Source organism: Embiotoca jacksoni, unplaced genomic scaffold (assembly GCF_022577435.1).
Source record: "Embiotoca jacksoni isolate LCO1_2020_lvr unplaced genomic scaffold, fEmbJac1.0.p SCAF_14, whole genome shotgun sequence".
Taxonomy (NCBI): domain Eukaryota; kingdom Metazoa; phylum Chordata; class Actinopteri; family Embiotocidae; genus Embiotoca; species Embiotoca jacksoni.
In genome coordinates this window covers 9,961,315-9,979,595 of record NW_027185274.1, presented here as the reverse complement: position 1 = coordinate 9,979,595, position 18,281 = coordinate 9,961,315, and the positions used below count along the sequence as shown (strand labels likewise).

Sequence of the window (18,281 nt, the reverse complement as noted above, 5' to 3'; positions counted from 1 at the left end):
GGTAGTCAGCGGTGACTCTGCCTCCTCTGTGATCTGCTGGCAGGCTGACACGGGCCAAAAGGTCAAGCAGTTCCACCGTTGCCACGGTAACGCCGAGATCTCCACCATCGCCCTGGATGGTACGCAGACCCGGCTGTTTACTGCGGCCACTGACGGAGAGGTCAAAGTAGGTGGACAGGCACGCACGCAAACATTTGTTCAGTTATGAATCATATAGCTGCAGGCCGGTACCCGCAGAGACTCAAACTCTGAACTGGATAGTAAAAATAGAGGGAATACCTGTAAAAAGGGAGGTGAAGCAGCAGACTTTTAGAAAACACTCTTAAGAATTTTGAAGATGACCTCCATCCTGCGAGACAATATGGCTTTTGGCATTAGATTTAGCCACACCCTGGAGCTATCCTATGTGTATTTTGTTAATATCTCTGGCTGCAATGTTGCTGTCATGGACCAGGATTTCTTTATAGCAGTGTTAAATCTTTATATGGTTTACGCATCAACGTGGTGAAGCACTTAGATTTTTTTTCAGGTATTATTTTTATTTTTATTTTACTGGATTATTTTATTACAAATATACTTGGTTCCTTATTTTTTTTCTTTTTTTTTTTTTCTATTAACTGTTTTCTGTACATAAAAATGGGTGCCGCTTCCAGGTCTGAAAAGTGAAGCCAATGTGATACTGCCTTAAAGTGCAATACCACCGAGGGCCACTGGGGGCTGGCTCCAAAAAAACTCTAAAATACAAAGTCAAATTTTTTTTTCCACAAGTCATTATGGTGTCATCAACTAATTTCACTCCTTCTGATCAGTTTTTTGGTTGTCCTTCTGAAAATACGTACATCATTCATTAGCTATTAGGCCTCAAAGAGAGATATGCTGTATTTCGGAGCCTGATTTGAATGACAAGCATGGGATGCAGCCAGGTATTGGCAGGTGGGAGTAGTGTCATCGGGTTCTCAGTCCAAGTATGGTCACTTCTGGCTCTGAAAAACCAAGATAACGATGGCCAAAATGCCACACTCGTGATACATATCAATATTGTGATAATTTTATTCATATCACCCACTCCTTTTTCTTGCATACCCCTCAACACACACGACACATATACACTGACTCAAATATATATATATATTTTTAATGTATATTACAAAAATCTAATATATATTTTTGTACATCATTAATAGATCCCACATTTCTATCTCATTGTTTCTGTATTTCAGTCTTTGTACATGTGCACTGCCGGCATGTATGTCCTCTGTGGGCAGAATCGTGCTTCGTATTTTCAGTTTCAAATTTGATTGGTATTTAAAACATGTGGTGTTCTGTGACTACTGTTTCACAGATTAAAGCGCCGCATAATAACTCTAAGCTTACTGGAGTTCTTCTCAACAGATAAATACAATAATTATGCATTTTGTAATCAATATAATCAACCACATCAGCTCTCTAACCCCATGAGTCCTTGTGAGAATGCAGCCATGTGCGTCCTGTGAATGTGCAAGCAGCGTCAGATATGCTCACACTGCCATTTAGAACAACTGCAAAAGCCATCCTCAGCAGAAGAAGCAGGCACCCCTTGGGCCAATTAGTAACAAGATGCACCGTCTCTCCAATTTTCATCAACATTGAACCCATTGTGTAGCAGTTAGGCCCATTCAGAATGTGAAATTTTGACCTTTTAATTACAGCATCCCCATTGAGCCAATCAGTGTTTCTTTGTTAAATGCCACAAACACAGACACAAACTGCGTCATCTTGTAAAATTGGACAGACAATGGGAAATATTGCCTGAGCTGTCATCGTAGATTAATAAACGGCAGGATAGTAGCTCAACTGCTCAATGGTGACCAAAGCCCAATGTTTTTTTCACACATTTTTCAATACCCTTTGAAAAGACAAAAAGTATATTTTCCTGACAAGAAAATTAAGCTTTGATGTTACGAAAGCATAAAAAAAGGCAAAAAAGCTTTTAGGCACATTTAGTGTTGTGGTATTGCCTTTAAGTGTCATTTGGGTTGTGTCTCAGGTGTGGGACTTCAACGGCCGCTGCCTCCACAGAATGAACGCCGGCCTGGGTCGGGCTGTGGACATCTCTCAGGTCTTGTTGCTGAAGAGGAGCATACTTGTGATGGGATGGGAAAGGTACTAGCTGTGTATTTATTTATTTTTATTCTATTCATGACTTCCGGTGTGGATCTTTTGTTTCGCTCATTCAAATATTGAGCCCGACAGTAAATGCTGAAAAACTCAACCCGATATTATGGTAAAAGTGTGTAATACACCTGCAAGTACCTTAGAGGGCAGTGTGTCAGTGTCATGGCGTTAACTCACAATGCGTCAAAAACAATGTGTTTTAGAACAACAAAAACATTTGGAAAAGCATGTGGTTACTGTTCGGGAACAACAACACGCAAACACACAAAACACAAAAAACACATATCTCATGAGTTCCGTCGAGTGACGTTCGTCCCATGGCTTGTCACGTAACCTCCCTCAGTTGATGTGTGCCAAGGTGACGTTTACATTTGTGAAGAGCAATTTTCCTTTTTAGACCTCGGAAGCGAGGACATTTGTGGAAAATGTGGACGATTTGTCCGGTCCTCACTTTCAAAGGGCTGTTTTAAAGGTACGACTTGATTTTAGGGTTAAGGTTACGTTAGGTTTAGGTTAGCACAAGGTGCTTGAGTGTCCTCGCAAGGTAAGAGGTAAAAATGTGTGTGTGTGTGTGTGTGTGTGTGTGTGTGTGTGTGTGTGTGTGTGTGTGTGTGTGCGCGCGCGTCTGTCTGTCCTTTCCTGCTCTGTCTGCCTGCCAACAACTCCGAGCCAACCAGACATCTGGACCCTAACAAGTCAGAACGCTCCAGGGCGCTCACATTCGCTTTACTATCACTACTTTGTGTGTGTGCTCGTTGTATACCCACATCACATCTGCTCTTCATCATCATCATCACCATCATCATCATTTCACACCCAGTGAGCTGAACTCAGCAGTGTGCTATCATCAAGTTATATGACTCCCTCCCTTTCTGTCGTTCTCAACTCCATGCACGCACACGCACGCACACGCACACACACACACACACACACACACACACACACACACACACACACACACACACACACACACACACACACACACACACACACACACTTGCACTTTCTTACTCTCTGGGGTGTCACAGTGGTAAAGAGAACATAGATGACAGATCAGCAGCAGTAAAATAAAATAGTGCCGTTATGACTTTCATCACTCATATCATTTCCTGTTTCTTCACATCAACCTAGACCACAGTTTAATCCATATAGTGCCGTACCGCATGGCATCTAATTCAAAGACCTTTTTCCTTCTGCTGTTCAAACAACCTCATGCAGGTCAAAATATCCACACCCCACTGATAGACGTACTCCTCATTATTTCAGTTCATATAGAGTACCTGCAGCACAACAATAAAAAGCAAAAGTGCTGTGATGCAATAGAACAAAAAGATTAAAGAAGTAGAACTCATTGCAGGTGTGCTAAAAGCCCTCGTGAGATGATGAATATTAAAGTGTTGCATATTCATGACATCCCCTGTAGCACCGTGTAAAGGAACAGCTTCCGTGTTACAAATTACAAATGCTGCCTCGATGCATCGCAGGTGTAAAGCAAAGTTTGAACGTGTTGCAGGGAAAATACAGTTTATGTTGTAAATATTTGATTATTATTTTTCTATTCTCTTCTCATAATAATCGTATTTGGTCCCAAATGTGAGAAAATACGACCCAATCCTTTGAAATGGAAAATCTGAACGTCAATAGTCCTGGTTTAAATTGAAACTTTTGTAATATGCACATTGTACAAGGTGCGATCAAAAAGTTTAGAGGCTGCGACTGTATCAACCTCGAGATCAACTACACTCACGTGATGCGTAGCGTGGCGCTACTGCCACGCTTGGAACGCTCCCTGGAAGCCCCGTTCTGTAAGCACATCAAGCACCATCTGCAATTCACGCTGGATCTCCTCCACACTGTCAAAACTATTCAGATTGAATTTCTTTTTGGGGAACTGAAAGAAGTCACAGAGCCAAATCCAGTGTGTGAGGAGCGATGATGTTGTTCCAGGTGAGAAAAACTCCCTTCAACATGCTGTGAGCGGGCGCGTCGCCATGTCGGAGAACCAAAGTACCATTGGTTCACAGTTCAGGTCGCCTGCACCAAATATTTTCCCTCCGACACCTCAGAGAATCACAGTAGAAATCTGTGTTGACAGTCTGTTTGAAAAATTCACAATGCACAACTCTGCGGATGTCAAAGAAAACCCAGCGGGTAGTGCCCCTCGACCTGATGCACCTTCTTCTTGAACAATGACGTTCTGTCTCTCTTGAGTGCTACTCAAACTCCTCTCCTGGCTCATTGCTTCATCGCTGTCGTGTTTCTGAAGCATTTCAAGGGTCTTCGCTGCTAATTTCCTGAGTTGGACACAAAATTTGATGAGCACTCCCTGCTCAAGTTTCAGGTTCATGTTGAAACCAAAAATGCGTCTGGACCAGTGGTCACAAAAACGTATGTAACTCAGGGGCTGATGTTGACCAAGCGACGTAACTTGGAATACCTTCTCAGAAAGTATTTGCTTCCCCTGCTCCATCAGCATCACTGTGCTGCACTAAGGTCTTGCGCAACCCCATGAACCTTTCGGTCGCATCTTATTCTCCTACTTTTTCTGCTCTTTTTACTGCTGCTGATACTGTTGTCACGACTACAGTTACAGCACATGCTACTGCTCCTACTTTTACTATTTCTGCTACTGCCACAAGTACTACAACTCCTATTACAACCACCACTTGCTACTCCTACTACTCCAACACTACCTCTGCTGCTGCTACGACTGCTACCTGGCAACCGTACTACTGGTAACAAGGATATAATTAACGTGTAACATTATCACGCATTCCAGATTAACAAACCAGATCAACAGAAATCCTAATAGATTCGTACATGTGACACCTTCTTACACACCTTTCTACCACCTCTTTCTCTCTGCAGGTTGTTGACAGTGTTCCGTCTGCATTCCTTCTCGCAGTCTTCCGTTGAGCCCTCCGAGTGGAAAGGAGGCGCTCAACATCGCGGCGATGTCCTCTGCGCTGCGTTCCAGCCTCCCCAGACCCTAGTCACAGGTGTGTGTTTGTGTCCACAAGTGTTTCTAATGTCGATTTATTTGACTGAAATTACAGAAGAACAAGAACACTTCAGAAAAACAGGCATTGCCAAACCAACATCGTGTGTACTCGACACAGAAGTCTGCAGAGTTTCATAACAGTGCGTATGCCTGTAGTTTTGTGTTCTCCTTTTTCTTTGAATTACACTTTTGCAACTTATATTAAGAACAAGGGTTTGTGCAGAAGAAAGGGAGAGATGGAAAGAGGGAAAGAAAGGCAAGGAGATGAAAATAAATCTTAGAAAAAATAAAACTTTAATGAAATGAAAAATAACTGGGAGCAGTTATCTGCTGATTAAAGTAAGTGGTGTTGTTATCAAAGGACTCGAGCCCCACACTTCTCCCTCAGCTGGAAATAGCTCTGTGTTTTTTTCTGTGTCTGCACACGTGGGAAGAAAGTGCTCTTAATTTATTTCAGAATTCACAATGAAAAGTACAACTGTGCACAACTGCATCTATGGTTTTGTATTACAACTTAAAACTTAACTTAAAAAAAGTTTAATGTCAAACAATATTCATATTATAAATACTGTACAATTAGGCAATATAAGTAAATAAAAATGCAGGACAAGAGAACTGAGACTGAATTAGAAACTTCTCGTGTGTGTTCCTGTATTGTGAGCTGGCATTCGCCTCCACCAGATCAAAACCTTTAAAATGTGAAAAACTGTTAATTTGCAAGTTTCATCCTAATTAAATACTTAATTAGAGCTGTATTAAGGGAAAGTAAATTGTAAAGGTCAGGAAGTGTGTACAGTATAGAGTAAAAACCGCACGGCAATGCAGATTGTGCTGAATCCATCAAATAAGATCAATTTATTCCCAATAAAAGGTCAGAAACGCATACTTTTCTAATTTTCATTTCTTTTTCTGTGTGTGTGTGTGTGTGTGTGTGTGTGTGTGTGTGTGTGTGTGAGGTAATACAATTACAACACTGAGCATTACCCAAAGAGAGCTTAGAGGAACAACTTCTGATTTAGAATATTTTCCTTATTTTAGCAGTGTTGTTCCAGAAAACATAAAAAAACCCCCAAAAAAACAACAAAAAAAACGAGCTAATAAAATGGCACATAGCAAAGTTTATTTAGAGTTACAATCAAGGTGATCCACCAGCTGATCCGTGCATGGATTCAGCGGTGTGAAATGAAAATGATGCGCACATAAACATATATTAAATCAGTCTTAAAATCACACCAGCCCTTATTGAAATGCAGAGACACTGGGCGCCTCTGGCAAATGGAAGAGGAGACGAGGAGCTTTGTCTTGTTTTTCCTATCACTCTATTGCCTTTAGTCCACTTCTGTGAGTTCATACAAACTTTGGAACTCATATCCAAAGTTTGTGCGTGTGATTGTTTTGTTGTTGTTTTTTTCTTTTGTGGACGCAACCATCACCAAGAAACAAATAACTTGTTGGTTACATGAAAAACAACCTGTGTCCTAACAAGATAACCAGAATTACCAAGTCTGTTGTGGCACTTCAGTATGAGGACAGCATACTTTGAGATACCAGCAAGGCCCCTCAGTACTCATCACATTCTTCCATTTTTCTGCCCGGGGGATTGAACTGGCAATTCTCCAGTCATTGGTCTACTTCTATAACCATCAAACTACAAACACTCTGCACCCAATTTGCCCCACTATGGTCCTCAGTTTGTGGGGTATCAGTTTGGCTCACACATTGAAAGTTCAGTTTCAGTTTACCAGTCAGAGTGGACATAAAGTGCAGACCTTCTCTGGCCCTCTGAGATAGATCAACCCCCAGAGATAAGTATTGAGACAGATAAAGCGAGGGCTGGAGGTGGAAAGGTAGATAAGAGGGTTGTTCTTGAAGCCGGAGGGAGAAATGGTTTGGAAGGAAATGAATAGTTGGAGCTGGAACAAAAACACAATTCAAGAGCTTATTTGGGAACTTGGGAACTTCTTCAAAGTTCGCTACGCATTTTCTTTGTCGGTGTGTTCAGCTCCTCTCTCTGCCTGCTTGCTCTTTTTTTTCCCTGAGTCTCTTACACTTCTCGTTCACTTCTGTTTATTTTTTACCTCATCTCATAGTTTAACCTGCTGCATTGCCTTCACACACACACACACACACACACACACACACACACACACACACACACACACACACACACACACACACACACACACACACACACACACACACACAGACAGGCACACAAAGGCAACCAGCCCCACACTCCACCCTCCTCCTCCCAATTTAATCCAAATGCTCAATTTAAATTATGTTTATTAGGGCTCTCTCAGTGGGAGTGAGACAGAGTACCTTCTGTCTTTCATGCATATGCGTGTGCCTGTGTGTGTGTGTGTGTGTGTGTGTGTGTGTGTGTGTGTGTGTGTGTGTGTGTGTGTGAGTGTGTGTTGTGCTATTGCAGGGTGGGACTTTGGATATGTTAGAAAACCAAGATTGTATATGTGGTGGTGTTTTTGCAAGTGTATTCATTTAAAAAATCACTCTGTGGCTGCATTTTTCTTTTCCTAAACCAAATCAATGACTCCTTTTGTTAAACGCTGGTGTAAGAAACTGACAAAATAAAAGCTATGATTGGATATTTTGCCAGCAGATGGTTTGCAAGAAATCCCCCTTTATCTGTGATTTCTATTTGTTCATAACCTGCTGTCACTCAGCCAATGGCTTTACAATATTGATGCCTCCAGAGGTGTGCTGCATGCAAATGATTAACCTCATACATTTATTTAATAAGGTATAATGCAAATATTTTAGGAAGACAAAACATTAAAGCAAAGTCTGGAGGAATGCTTTGTGTGGATCAAAAATGCAGTTTTCTGTCATCACAGGTACTCATATACCCAAATCATCTAATGTCATGCCCCCCCCCAAAAAAAAAAAAAAATCATAAAATGACGTATTTCACTCATAAATTCCTCCTACGCTTTAATATCCTGTCTATTGCTCTGTTCCCCTGGCCTTTGGGCATATTTGAAAAAAAGGGTGACTCACATTCACCTGCTTATTTCCTGCATTTCCACACTTGTCTGCTCGCACACTGAAGTAAAAGGTGCATGTGAACTATCTGTGTGGTATTTTCTATATTAACTACTTTTGCAAGTTCTTTCTTCCACCAATCCACCGAGCGCAAAGACGGCATCTAAAAGCGATGACGCATTAGTTTCAGCTGGCAGCGCATTTCTTCAGGGTCGCAGAGAGTAATGCTGTTTTCACATCAAAGCGTGCGTGCTGCCAAGTGAGAGCAGTGGTGGCATCATGGCCACTAGTGACAAAAGTCAATTTAAAGTTCTGTTTGGACTCACACATACTCAGGAGTGTGTGTGTGTGTGTGTGCGTGTGTGCGTGTGTGCGTATGTGTGTGTGTGTGTGTGTGCACGCGCGTGTGTGTACATGCATCTGTTTGTTTGTGTCTCAACTTGAATCAAGCTGCAGAAGGAACATTTGGCTGACGTGGGACTGAAGCCTCATCCATATTCAGAGTCTTATAGGTTCCGCTTGACTTCTCACACACAGACACCGTCAAACACACACACACACGCATGCAGACACACACACAGCAGGGTTCATGTACACAGGGGTCCGCTGTACCTCCTTCAGTCACAACCCCTCCCCTCCCCCACCACCACCACCACCACCAACCCCCGCCCCGTTTTCACTTTGCCTTCTTTTCTCGGATCCCTTAATCCTCTGTGGCTGAACACCTTCCCGAGCGGCCGAGGACCAGCTCCTCTAAACTCTGATGGATGGCGAAAATGTTTTACAAATAGAAATTCATGTGCAGAAATCCAAACACTTAATGACAGCAGTGACATTTTTTTTTGTATATGTATTTGTTGGGAAGTATTACTACATGTGTGGGAGTGTGGGGGGGAGGGGGGGTTGCATAAAGCCTTTAGTGGCTCCAGAGGACGCAGCATGAAATCTAATAAATTAGGTTGAGTGATGTCAGTTGTTGTTATTGATGAAGAATCGGTGCCAGTTGGGACTGACGACTGCAAGTTGAAAAATGGATGTGGGGGTGTGGAGTCAGAGGTGATCTTACCAGACCTCTGTAGGCTTGAGGCTGCATCAGCTACTACTGGCAGAACACATCCAAATCTTGTGCTGTGTTCAGAATGACATACTGTACTTCCCTTAGTACACTGACAAATACTGCTCTTACATGTTGGGACTTGTGTAGTCCACGAGTTTCAACGTGGTAGTGTTGCCTTATATCACACACGGCCGTTCTGCGCCTCCTGTAACTGTAGCACTTGAATGCTTCATCCACCAACATATCTGCCGACTTTATTTGGTTATTTTACCTGAATATGAACATGTTTTTTTTTTGTTTTTGTGATTGATAAAAAAAAAAAAGAAGAAAGTGCGGAATAAAAAAAAAAAAAAAAAAAAAGATTATCTCTGGTTCTGCAGCATCAATTTTTATCCTGTTTTTAAATGTACTACAGTGTTATAGTGGGGCAATGATACATTTATGTCAGACTCCTGCATTTAAATTTTTGTTTGTATTTCTTATATCACCCTGTATTTAGGAATATGCACTGTGGTGTCTACTGTATTGAGTGTCGTGAACATTTCCCGAGCTTAGTGCATCAGAGCACCTTTGAAAGTTAATGATGGTGATAAAGCCATCTGCATCAGCTCAGCATTGTGTAGATGATGCCGTTATCTACACTCTCTCAGTCCCTCTGTCCCTCAGTCGTGAAAACACACGCACACGCACACACACACACACACACACACACACACACACACACACACACACACACACACACACACACACACACACACACACACACGCACACACACAGGACATGATAAAAGTCGCTTGAAATACAGAAGCTAGCCCTGGGCTGCATGAATAATGCAGGCGACCCACACTCTCATAAACTTTATACCTCCTATTGCTCACACACACTCACCCCCCGTCGCCAACACACTCTTCACACATCTCATTAACTCCTGCTGTTCGACTGTCGAACCACCTGATGAGATTCCTGCCGTATCTGATAAACAGACACACACACACACACACACACACACACACACACACACACACACACACACACACACACTTTCCTACATATAATGTAGATTACTTGAAAAGCACTCTGTTGAGGTGAAAGTTAAGGGTTGAGTGGAGGCGCAGATGGTAGCTGGGGACAGATGTTGAGCATTATTATCTTTAAAGTATTTTATTGGCTGGCTTGCATGATTCAGCAGCATGAGGAAAGTAAAAGCCTTTGTGTTGACAAAAAGTTTTTTCTGTCGATTGTTCATATTGCTTTTGAGAATATGATGCTTTCTTCTCTCTGTTGGGACTCTGTAAATATGAAAGCTCATAAAGCATTTGCAGTGAAATTGTTGACATAAAACTGACTGCCGACTGGTTTCTGATCAGTTGGGACTTTTTTGTTTTGTGTCACTTTTGACGTGTGCAGGAAGCTACGATGGAGAGATCATAGTGTGGAGCAGCAGCACAGAAAAAGCTTTGAGGAAACTGCGGTCACGAGCTGGACCTGACAACTACAAAAAGCTGCAAGGTCTCGCTTTTGCAAATAATTTCAAAACTTAACTCTGGTTGTTTAATTCATTCTACGTCTTTAAACCAAGATAAATAGCGTTCATGTTTTTCTCAGTAATTTCAAATTTGATTTGTTCCTCTGCCTTTTATCTGTCTCCCGATAATTATTCTGTCTTTCTCCTTCAATATTTGGCTCAACTCTGACATGCTGGGTCATTTCCTTGGTTATCAACTTGGTTTGAATGGCAAAGAGGACTCGGAAAACTGCGCTGCCATCACCAGACTGTTCTTCATACCAGGACGCACATCTGTGACCGCAGCTGCAGGTGAAATCTAATAAAAACACAGACCAACTGTGTGATCCTTATTCTACTTATAGTGCGTGTTATCTGTAATTTCTGAAAGACATGGGAGACTGCGTGATGTTTCAATCATAATGTTAAGCAGTGTTGCCTCAGGAGCTTTCCCAAAATAACAGTAGTGATTGCATTTACCCAAATAAATTCTGTATTTTGACTTCAATAATGCTGTTTCCAAAATGAATGCCCTCTTGCCAAACAAATGTGGCAGTTTTCTTATAAGGATAAAATCAGGTGCCTTTTATTATTATTATTATTTTTTTGGGCAGGCTAAAGCCCATTTAAACATACCGTATATCCTTCCTGTATAAATAGTGTTGCGTGGCAGCCTGCAAAGCTGTGAGTTGAGGCAAACAGCAAAGTTACTTTAGAAAGCTGTAGGAGTTGCAATCAAAAGCCTTTTTTTATTACATTGTATGTACAGCTTTGTTGTTGATGGTAAAAGGCACAGTTGCAAGTAAACAGATACACATTGCTTTGTGTGTGTTTTGTGTAGACATTATTAAGATACTGTGCAGTATCTACACATCAATAATCGTTTGATGATGTTTTCCAATTTTCCTCCACAATTCAGAAGCAGCATCCCAAGCTCTGAAATTAATCTTTATTTCTCTGTTAAATTTAGCGATACCTGCGGTTGCTTGGCTTTTTAAATCCATTTTGATTTAGTAGTAGTTGCTGATTCTGATAGCTGTAGGTGTCATTTTACTTGGTGAGGAAAAAAAAGCCCCTGGACCCTGGCCTCAATGCCTGCTGTTTAGACTGGCTGTGGTGATGAGGTGTGTGGGTCTATTGACGAGGTCTAAGTTGGAGCTTTTGTCAATACAGCAGTGTGTCTCCGCAACTCATTTTCCAGGAATAACTATAAAACCTCTCAGAGGATGAAATCAAAACAGCCTTGGTCATGTTCTGACCTTGCACCCACTTTCATATTAACTCAAAGCATAAATCTGAATATAACTCTGGCAATCAGTGATTGTAAATGTCGTCAAATTTAAAAGGTTTGTAGTGGTTCACCACTACAAGTCTAGTGCTCAACAGGAAATGCATTTTAAAGGATGTTGTAGATCTGTTTTAGGTGCTTCAGATGACGCAACAAGAAGGGCATTTTTTTTATATTCAAGATTACATTCACATCAAACCCCAATCTAAACCCCATATTTCCACTCTTACTGACTTACTGCACCTTCTCTTGGCATGCTGCTGTTTTTATGTGTGTGTTATTGATGCTACAGTATACCATTGCTTTAAAAAACACACACACACACACACACACACACACACACACACACACAGACACACGTACACGTCTGCAGTAACAGATATCAGTGGTTATTTTAGACCTTTTTATTTCTGCGTTTCCATCAGGTGGTGCAGATTTGGTGTCCTGTGGTGGTTCGGGTGTGGTCAGGCTCTGGAGCATTCAACACAGCTGTCTGGTGGGACAGTTCACAGCTCACAACAGGGACCTGGGATCCATCGTGATGACTGGCAGTCCTTGTGGAAAATATTTAGCCACAGCTGATAGAGAGGGAACGATCAAGACGTGGGACATAGAGGTAGGTTTTTGTGGCACTCATGGACTGTGACTGCACTAATTCAAACTAAAGCTGCTATTTCCCTTCCATCATGGCATCTGTGTATACTGAACTGTGTAAAGAACTGGAGAGAGTGACAGCGACGGAGAAAGTAACGGAGATTGGTGAACACAGAGCCAAAGTGGGGGGAAAGAGATCAAGAGACAGCCTGTAATAGAAAGAGCGGTCTCCGATATATCCATTAGATCAGACATGTTGTTCAGTCTGAAACTGAAAGAACTGTCTGTCACTTTGAAGCCTCAGTGGCTTTCCAGTGTTCAACAGAGACAGTCAATCATTCAGGAAATCTCCCCTGATATATTAGCATGAAGAGTTAATGCTCTCATCATCTTTGCTGTTTTGTTTTCAAATGTTCAAGGCCATTTGATGAATGAGAGTGTTATCATTTGCAGTTTTGCAGTCCCTAATTTTTTAACAGGAATACACACTAAAATGTGTGGAATTGTGCTGAAAAACATTTGCCTTAACAGTTTTTTTTGGCTACGTCCATTAAAAGAGGTTATCATCACTCAATATGAAGGTCAAATTATCATCCAAGTTTGCTGAGATTCCATTCAACCCACGAAAACTTCACATATATTTGGTGACTAAAGAGTTTTTGATATCTCATCGAGGCCTTTTGACTTTTTGACTCTGATTACGGGACTTGGATTGAGCTATTGGCATGAGGCGGAGCTGCCTCACTGTCATGCTCATAATTGTAGTAAAGGAACACCCTCTCGGGTATTATTGCCACAATATTCGGAGCTCAACGTTCTGTCACAGTTTATAAGAGGGGGTGAATTCAGAGGGGTACGTCTCATTTGGCTTCCAGTTTAATTTATGGAGATGTATGTATTTACGTAGCAGAGTTGATAAAGCTGGGCAAGCTCAGTTCCCTGGTAGAAATCCTGTCCTTTGGCAAAGCTTGGATCGTGCTTTGGAATCAGCTGGATGACTAATATGATTGCTCAGTATATAGGGTTGTGTGCTCAGACAGGACTTCTGAGGTCAGACCCAGGTCTCACCCTGTTGCATAGTTTGCAAATATGTAAGAAACTGATTCAACAATGTGTTTTACCCGCTTCAATGTAATATGCAAACATTAGCATGTATAGCCAGGTAGCTTAAAACCTCCAGAAGTAATGTTAACATGGTCTCATTTCCAAGGCCAGTTTGAACATCATTAGCCAACATTACATTATTTTGTGGGATCACAATGCCAGACTCCCATCGTGATGGTATCGTCTATTAGCTCAACCCTCACCCAAACCCAACTCATGTCAAAGTAGGCTGATCTTACAGTCTCCTCCATGTTCCAGCAATCGAGCTAACTATCTCTACTCTGCAGTATGTTTTCCTGTATTTCAGTCTTCTGCATGGATATTCAGCTGGTGAGAATGCAGATCACTTTCCAAGGACATATACTTAAGCTCAGCGATATAGCATCACGTGCTGTAGGTAGACATCTATCGCATACAAAATATTTCTTTTCAATCCTCTATCGGCATTTGCATCGACTCTGTATAACAATTGACGAGGGCTCCAAGGCTGAAAAGAGAAGCTAATGCAGAAGCGCCTTAGAGTGCAATACCACTGTGCGGCCACTAGGGGCTGGCTCCAAAAAAACCTCTGGCTCCAATAGATATAAGGTCTCAAATAGAACTATGTTTTCTGGCGTAAGTGGACGGGCATAATGTCCTTGGGTTCTCAGTCACCCTCATCATCCTGTGATATCACGGTGGATTGCCACCGGGACATTTGTGATTTTAGCTGGTAAAAATCTACTGTCGAGAACAAAAGCTGAGCAGCAGTAATGAGAGCGGTGAATCTGCCGCTACTGCTACTGTGAGCTGCTCATGTGATGTGAGAGAACAGAAAGCTTGACAGGCAAAGCAGCGGTAACGCATGGCTTTGCAGTCTTACAGTAATATAAAATGAGATGCATGATTTTGTCCATCCATAGAGGGAAACGTTCTCCTTGCCCAACTAAAGATTGACTCCTATTTTTCTCCTCTGCTCCTCAGAATCACTGCCTCAAACCAGATGAACGAGTGAACGAAGATCTTCCAAAACTGCTGCGTAGTTTCCGCCCCCACCTTGATCATGTGACTCACCTGGAGACGTGCATGCATGATGATAGGCTCCTCCTCCTCCTCTCAGCATCGTCAGACTGCAGTGTGGCTCTTAGCTACCTGCCTGGGGACACCGTTGGTTTGTTCGGACAGGTAGACAACTGCACACGGCTCATCTTTTACTGCACTGCAGTAGCTTAATTACATAACGATACATGCACGTTTGAAAAAAATAGCTTTTTGGATGGAGTTGTTGTTCAGCGCCACACTGTCAAGGTAACAGCCTTAGATCCTCCCGGTTCCATCGTACAGCAGTGAAGGCTGGCTCTGATAAAGTCTCACCTCCCACTATGCAGCGTGCTGGTGGGTGGTAGTATCCAGTTGACGAAATGGATGTGAAACACAGCATCAAGCCAGTGTTAGGCGCGTGTGTGTGTTTGTGTCAAAGGAGGCCCATATTAGGTTCGCCCGGGGCAGTGTCTACTGAGTGTTGCTTCATTTCAGTTTGCCTCAGGCCCACACACACACACACACACACACACACACACACACACACACACACACACACACACACACACACACACACACACACACACACACACACACACACACATTCAGACAAATGCATTCATGTAAATTCCCCACAACCCAAAGCTGAACATGCACAAATGAAAGGCAACATGCATGGACACCGACCGACATGTACTCTGGAAAGTACAATACAGTGTAAGGAAAGGTTTTCATCCAACAATGCTGCTCACATGTGCAGCAGTATGCACAAAGAACTGAACCAGTCTGCCTAAATCTAGTTTGTGTGGCTTTTAACGTTTTAAGGTGAGGTATTATGCCACATTTAATCACCTCACATTACTTCATTAGATGATGTTGCATTCATACTTTTTCTGTGTCGTGTTTATTAGATACATTTTTCAAGTAAAAGACCACCTCCACATTCAGCATATCAGGTTATCAAAGGATACACTGTTAATTATGAATATGTTTTAGATCAAGGTCAAAATACTGAGACAGTCATTCACATTAAAGTGTTTTCACTACAATTTAATGAGTGTGTAAAATCTCACTGATGATAAACTGCACGTTTTTGGATGTCTCAGAATCCAGTTGACTCCAGCTAATCTGTTGATTCAAAGTGGTCCCAAGGTCATCTCGCAAACCAGCCCACTCAAATACTCCTGTCTCCGCTGCTGCCCGTCACCTGCAGGAGGTCCATTGGTGCTTGGAGAGACCTCGAACACTTCACCCACAACGGGGACCCGAGGGGGACCAGGGGGACCACGAACGGCATGAGGACGCCACATTGGAGGGGAGAAGATCACCTCCGGCACCCGGTGAGACTGATGCTGAGCCAGGACACTAAAGCCCTGCAGAGGGAGCTGAGGTGGGGATAAAAGACGAGGACACAAAAGAACCATTTTCCAGGTGAAGAGTCGAGTCTGGTGTAGTTACAATTTGCTGGATTTGCACAATCTCCTGAGCTTCATTTTCACTGCTCTTTTCCATTGTCTGGTACAACAGCACAGTGTTTTCGATTTTGTCCTTGAGGTAGATGATCTTCTATGATTTTGAGTGGGATTTCTAATGAATTAACTGAAATATTTAATATTTTTTTGTTTCTTTAAAAAAGTATTTGCCAAGTGTTTTTCTATTATTTACTCTAAATTAGACAAACAACACAAACATTCATAATAGTTGCACAACACTATCATCATGTAAGCAGAAGGACTTGAATCATAAAAACAACTCTAATTGCAGATTTTTCATATCTGATTTCTATGCCTCAGGACAGTGTCGAGTGTAACAGTGAATAGCGATGAAGGCCTTTCACAGCTGTAAAAACTGAAATAGCTTTTTGAGATGCTCCCAGTTCTACAATTTTAGCTCTTATTTTATGCTTTGAAAAAAGAAAAGGAGTCCACATTCAGCATTATTTCAGTGGATGAGAGTCTGGAAAGTTTCAAACTGACTACACTGTAGTAATACACAAGTTAGAAAAAGTTAAGACAGTCTTTACTGGAGTTCTCAAAGTCACTCTCCCATTCATTGCCAAGGCAGTAGCTTCAAGCTCTGCGTACATTCGACACCACACATAAGAGCTTTTTGATTCTCTGGTTTTCAAGATCTGTGACATATATTTTCATGTCACGAATACAGATGGAACTGTGCCTGAATGTGAACTCAGATAATGTTGAAAATGTTGTCCAAGAAGTCAACTCTGTCCAAGACTATCATTGAAATGAGAGCCCCTTCCCTTTCAGAAAAAAACACAAGTTGATCATGTGTAAAAACGTATGCGGTCACATGACACCTTTTTTTTTTTTTTTTTTTTAATGTTTTGACCATATGAAACATGCGGTTTTGGAACACTTTCATGGTGTAATGTATGAAGCCCAAGGAGAATTTCCTGATCTTACCACATACATACTTTATATATCATATGATATAATATTTGGCTTTATACCCACTTATTCATTCATTATGTCCACATTACTAATGATAACCAAGGAAAGCACCGATAAGTCATCCCCACATTATTGTTACAATATCAATATTGAGGTATTTGTTCAAAAATATCATATTTGATTTTGTTCATATCACCCAGGCCTACGTATACTTTCTTTTCTTGAGAACTAGTATTCGGGCTCGTGTTAAGACATTTTCTACACTCACCACATAATAAAGGGGAGGTAGAGTTGTAAAAACAAAAGCTCATGTTAAAGATGTTCTCCAGTGGAGTCAGCAGTGAAAGTATGCCTGGCTAACAGCATTCAGCTCTGTATGGGTCATAATTACAGTTAGTACAAATTAAATGGTGTCGGTGAAAGGCACTGAATGATGTTGAGCAGTTAATAAAGATCGATAAAACATGTTTGCCCCCTTATAGTTGTTTCACTGAGGCGGGTTTAACTTTATTAATAGCTCTAATGAGGGAATGAACCAAAAAACGTTTTAAAATTTCTATTATTATGACCTTACTTCACAAATTATCATTTCATGACCATAAAAATGTAAGCAATCAGAAGAATAATGTAATATTAATCCACAGTGGAATAGTTTCCGAAGGGAAATGAAATTGGTAGATGTGGAGAGGACACAGAATTTAAGTCTCTGGAAGCCGAAGGGCGAGTCAAGTGACAAAGGACTCCATATTTGTAAAGAATTACTAACTTTTGAAACACCTGAAAAGTGTGAACTGTAGCTAGCATGCCCACCATGACTCTACGGGAGAATCAACACTGACTGCGTGAATCTCTGTGTGTGTGTGCGTGTGCATAGCAGAGATTGTGTGTACTGTACTGAGCTCATCAGAAAAGTTTGTGTGGTTGATTTGGTGGAAGAGCCAATTGGCAAGTCTTAACTGGGCAGCCAGCCAGCTATTGGGCATGAGGTGAGGAGAAGGAATGGCTTCACTCCATCACCAACTGAGTGTGTGTGTGTGTGTGTGTGTGTGTGTGTGTGTGTGTGTGTGTGTGTGTGTGTGTGTGTGTGTGTGTGTGTGTGTGTGTCTAAATAGCCTCAGTCCATCAGAGCAACCATTCAGCAGAG

General features: G+C 41.7%; 1 protein-coding gene across 1 annotated transcript in view; it reads left to right on the top strand.

Moving 5' to 3' along the window:
* LOC138197221 (cilia- and flagella-associated protein 337-like) overlaps positions 1–17,377 on the top strand; it is a 29,059-nt gene extending 11,682 nt beyond the window's left edge. The window contains exons 10-17 of the mRNA XM_069147886.1: positions 2–166; positions 2,027–2,142; positions 5,023–5,153; positions 10,624–10,725; positions 10,958–11,032; positions 12,434–12,624; positions 14,670–14,870; positions 15,940–17,377. Of these exons, the coding sequence (XP_069003987.1) occupies positions 2–166; positions 2,027–2,142; positions 5,023–5,153; positions 10,624–10,725; positions 10,958–11,032; positions 12,434–12,624; positions 14,670–14,870; positions 15,940–16,095 (1,137 nt within the window). The 3' untranslated portion in view covers positions 16,096–17,377. The remainder of the gene's footprint in view (position 1; positions 167–2,026; positions 2,143–5,022; positions 5,154–10,623; positions 10,726–10,957; positions 11,033–12,433; positions 12,625–14,669; positions 14,871–15,939) is intronic.
* Positions 17,378–18,281: the final 904 nt, after the last annotated feature.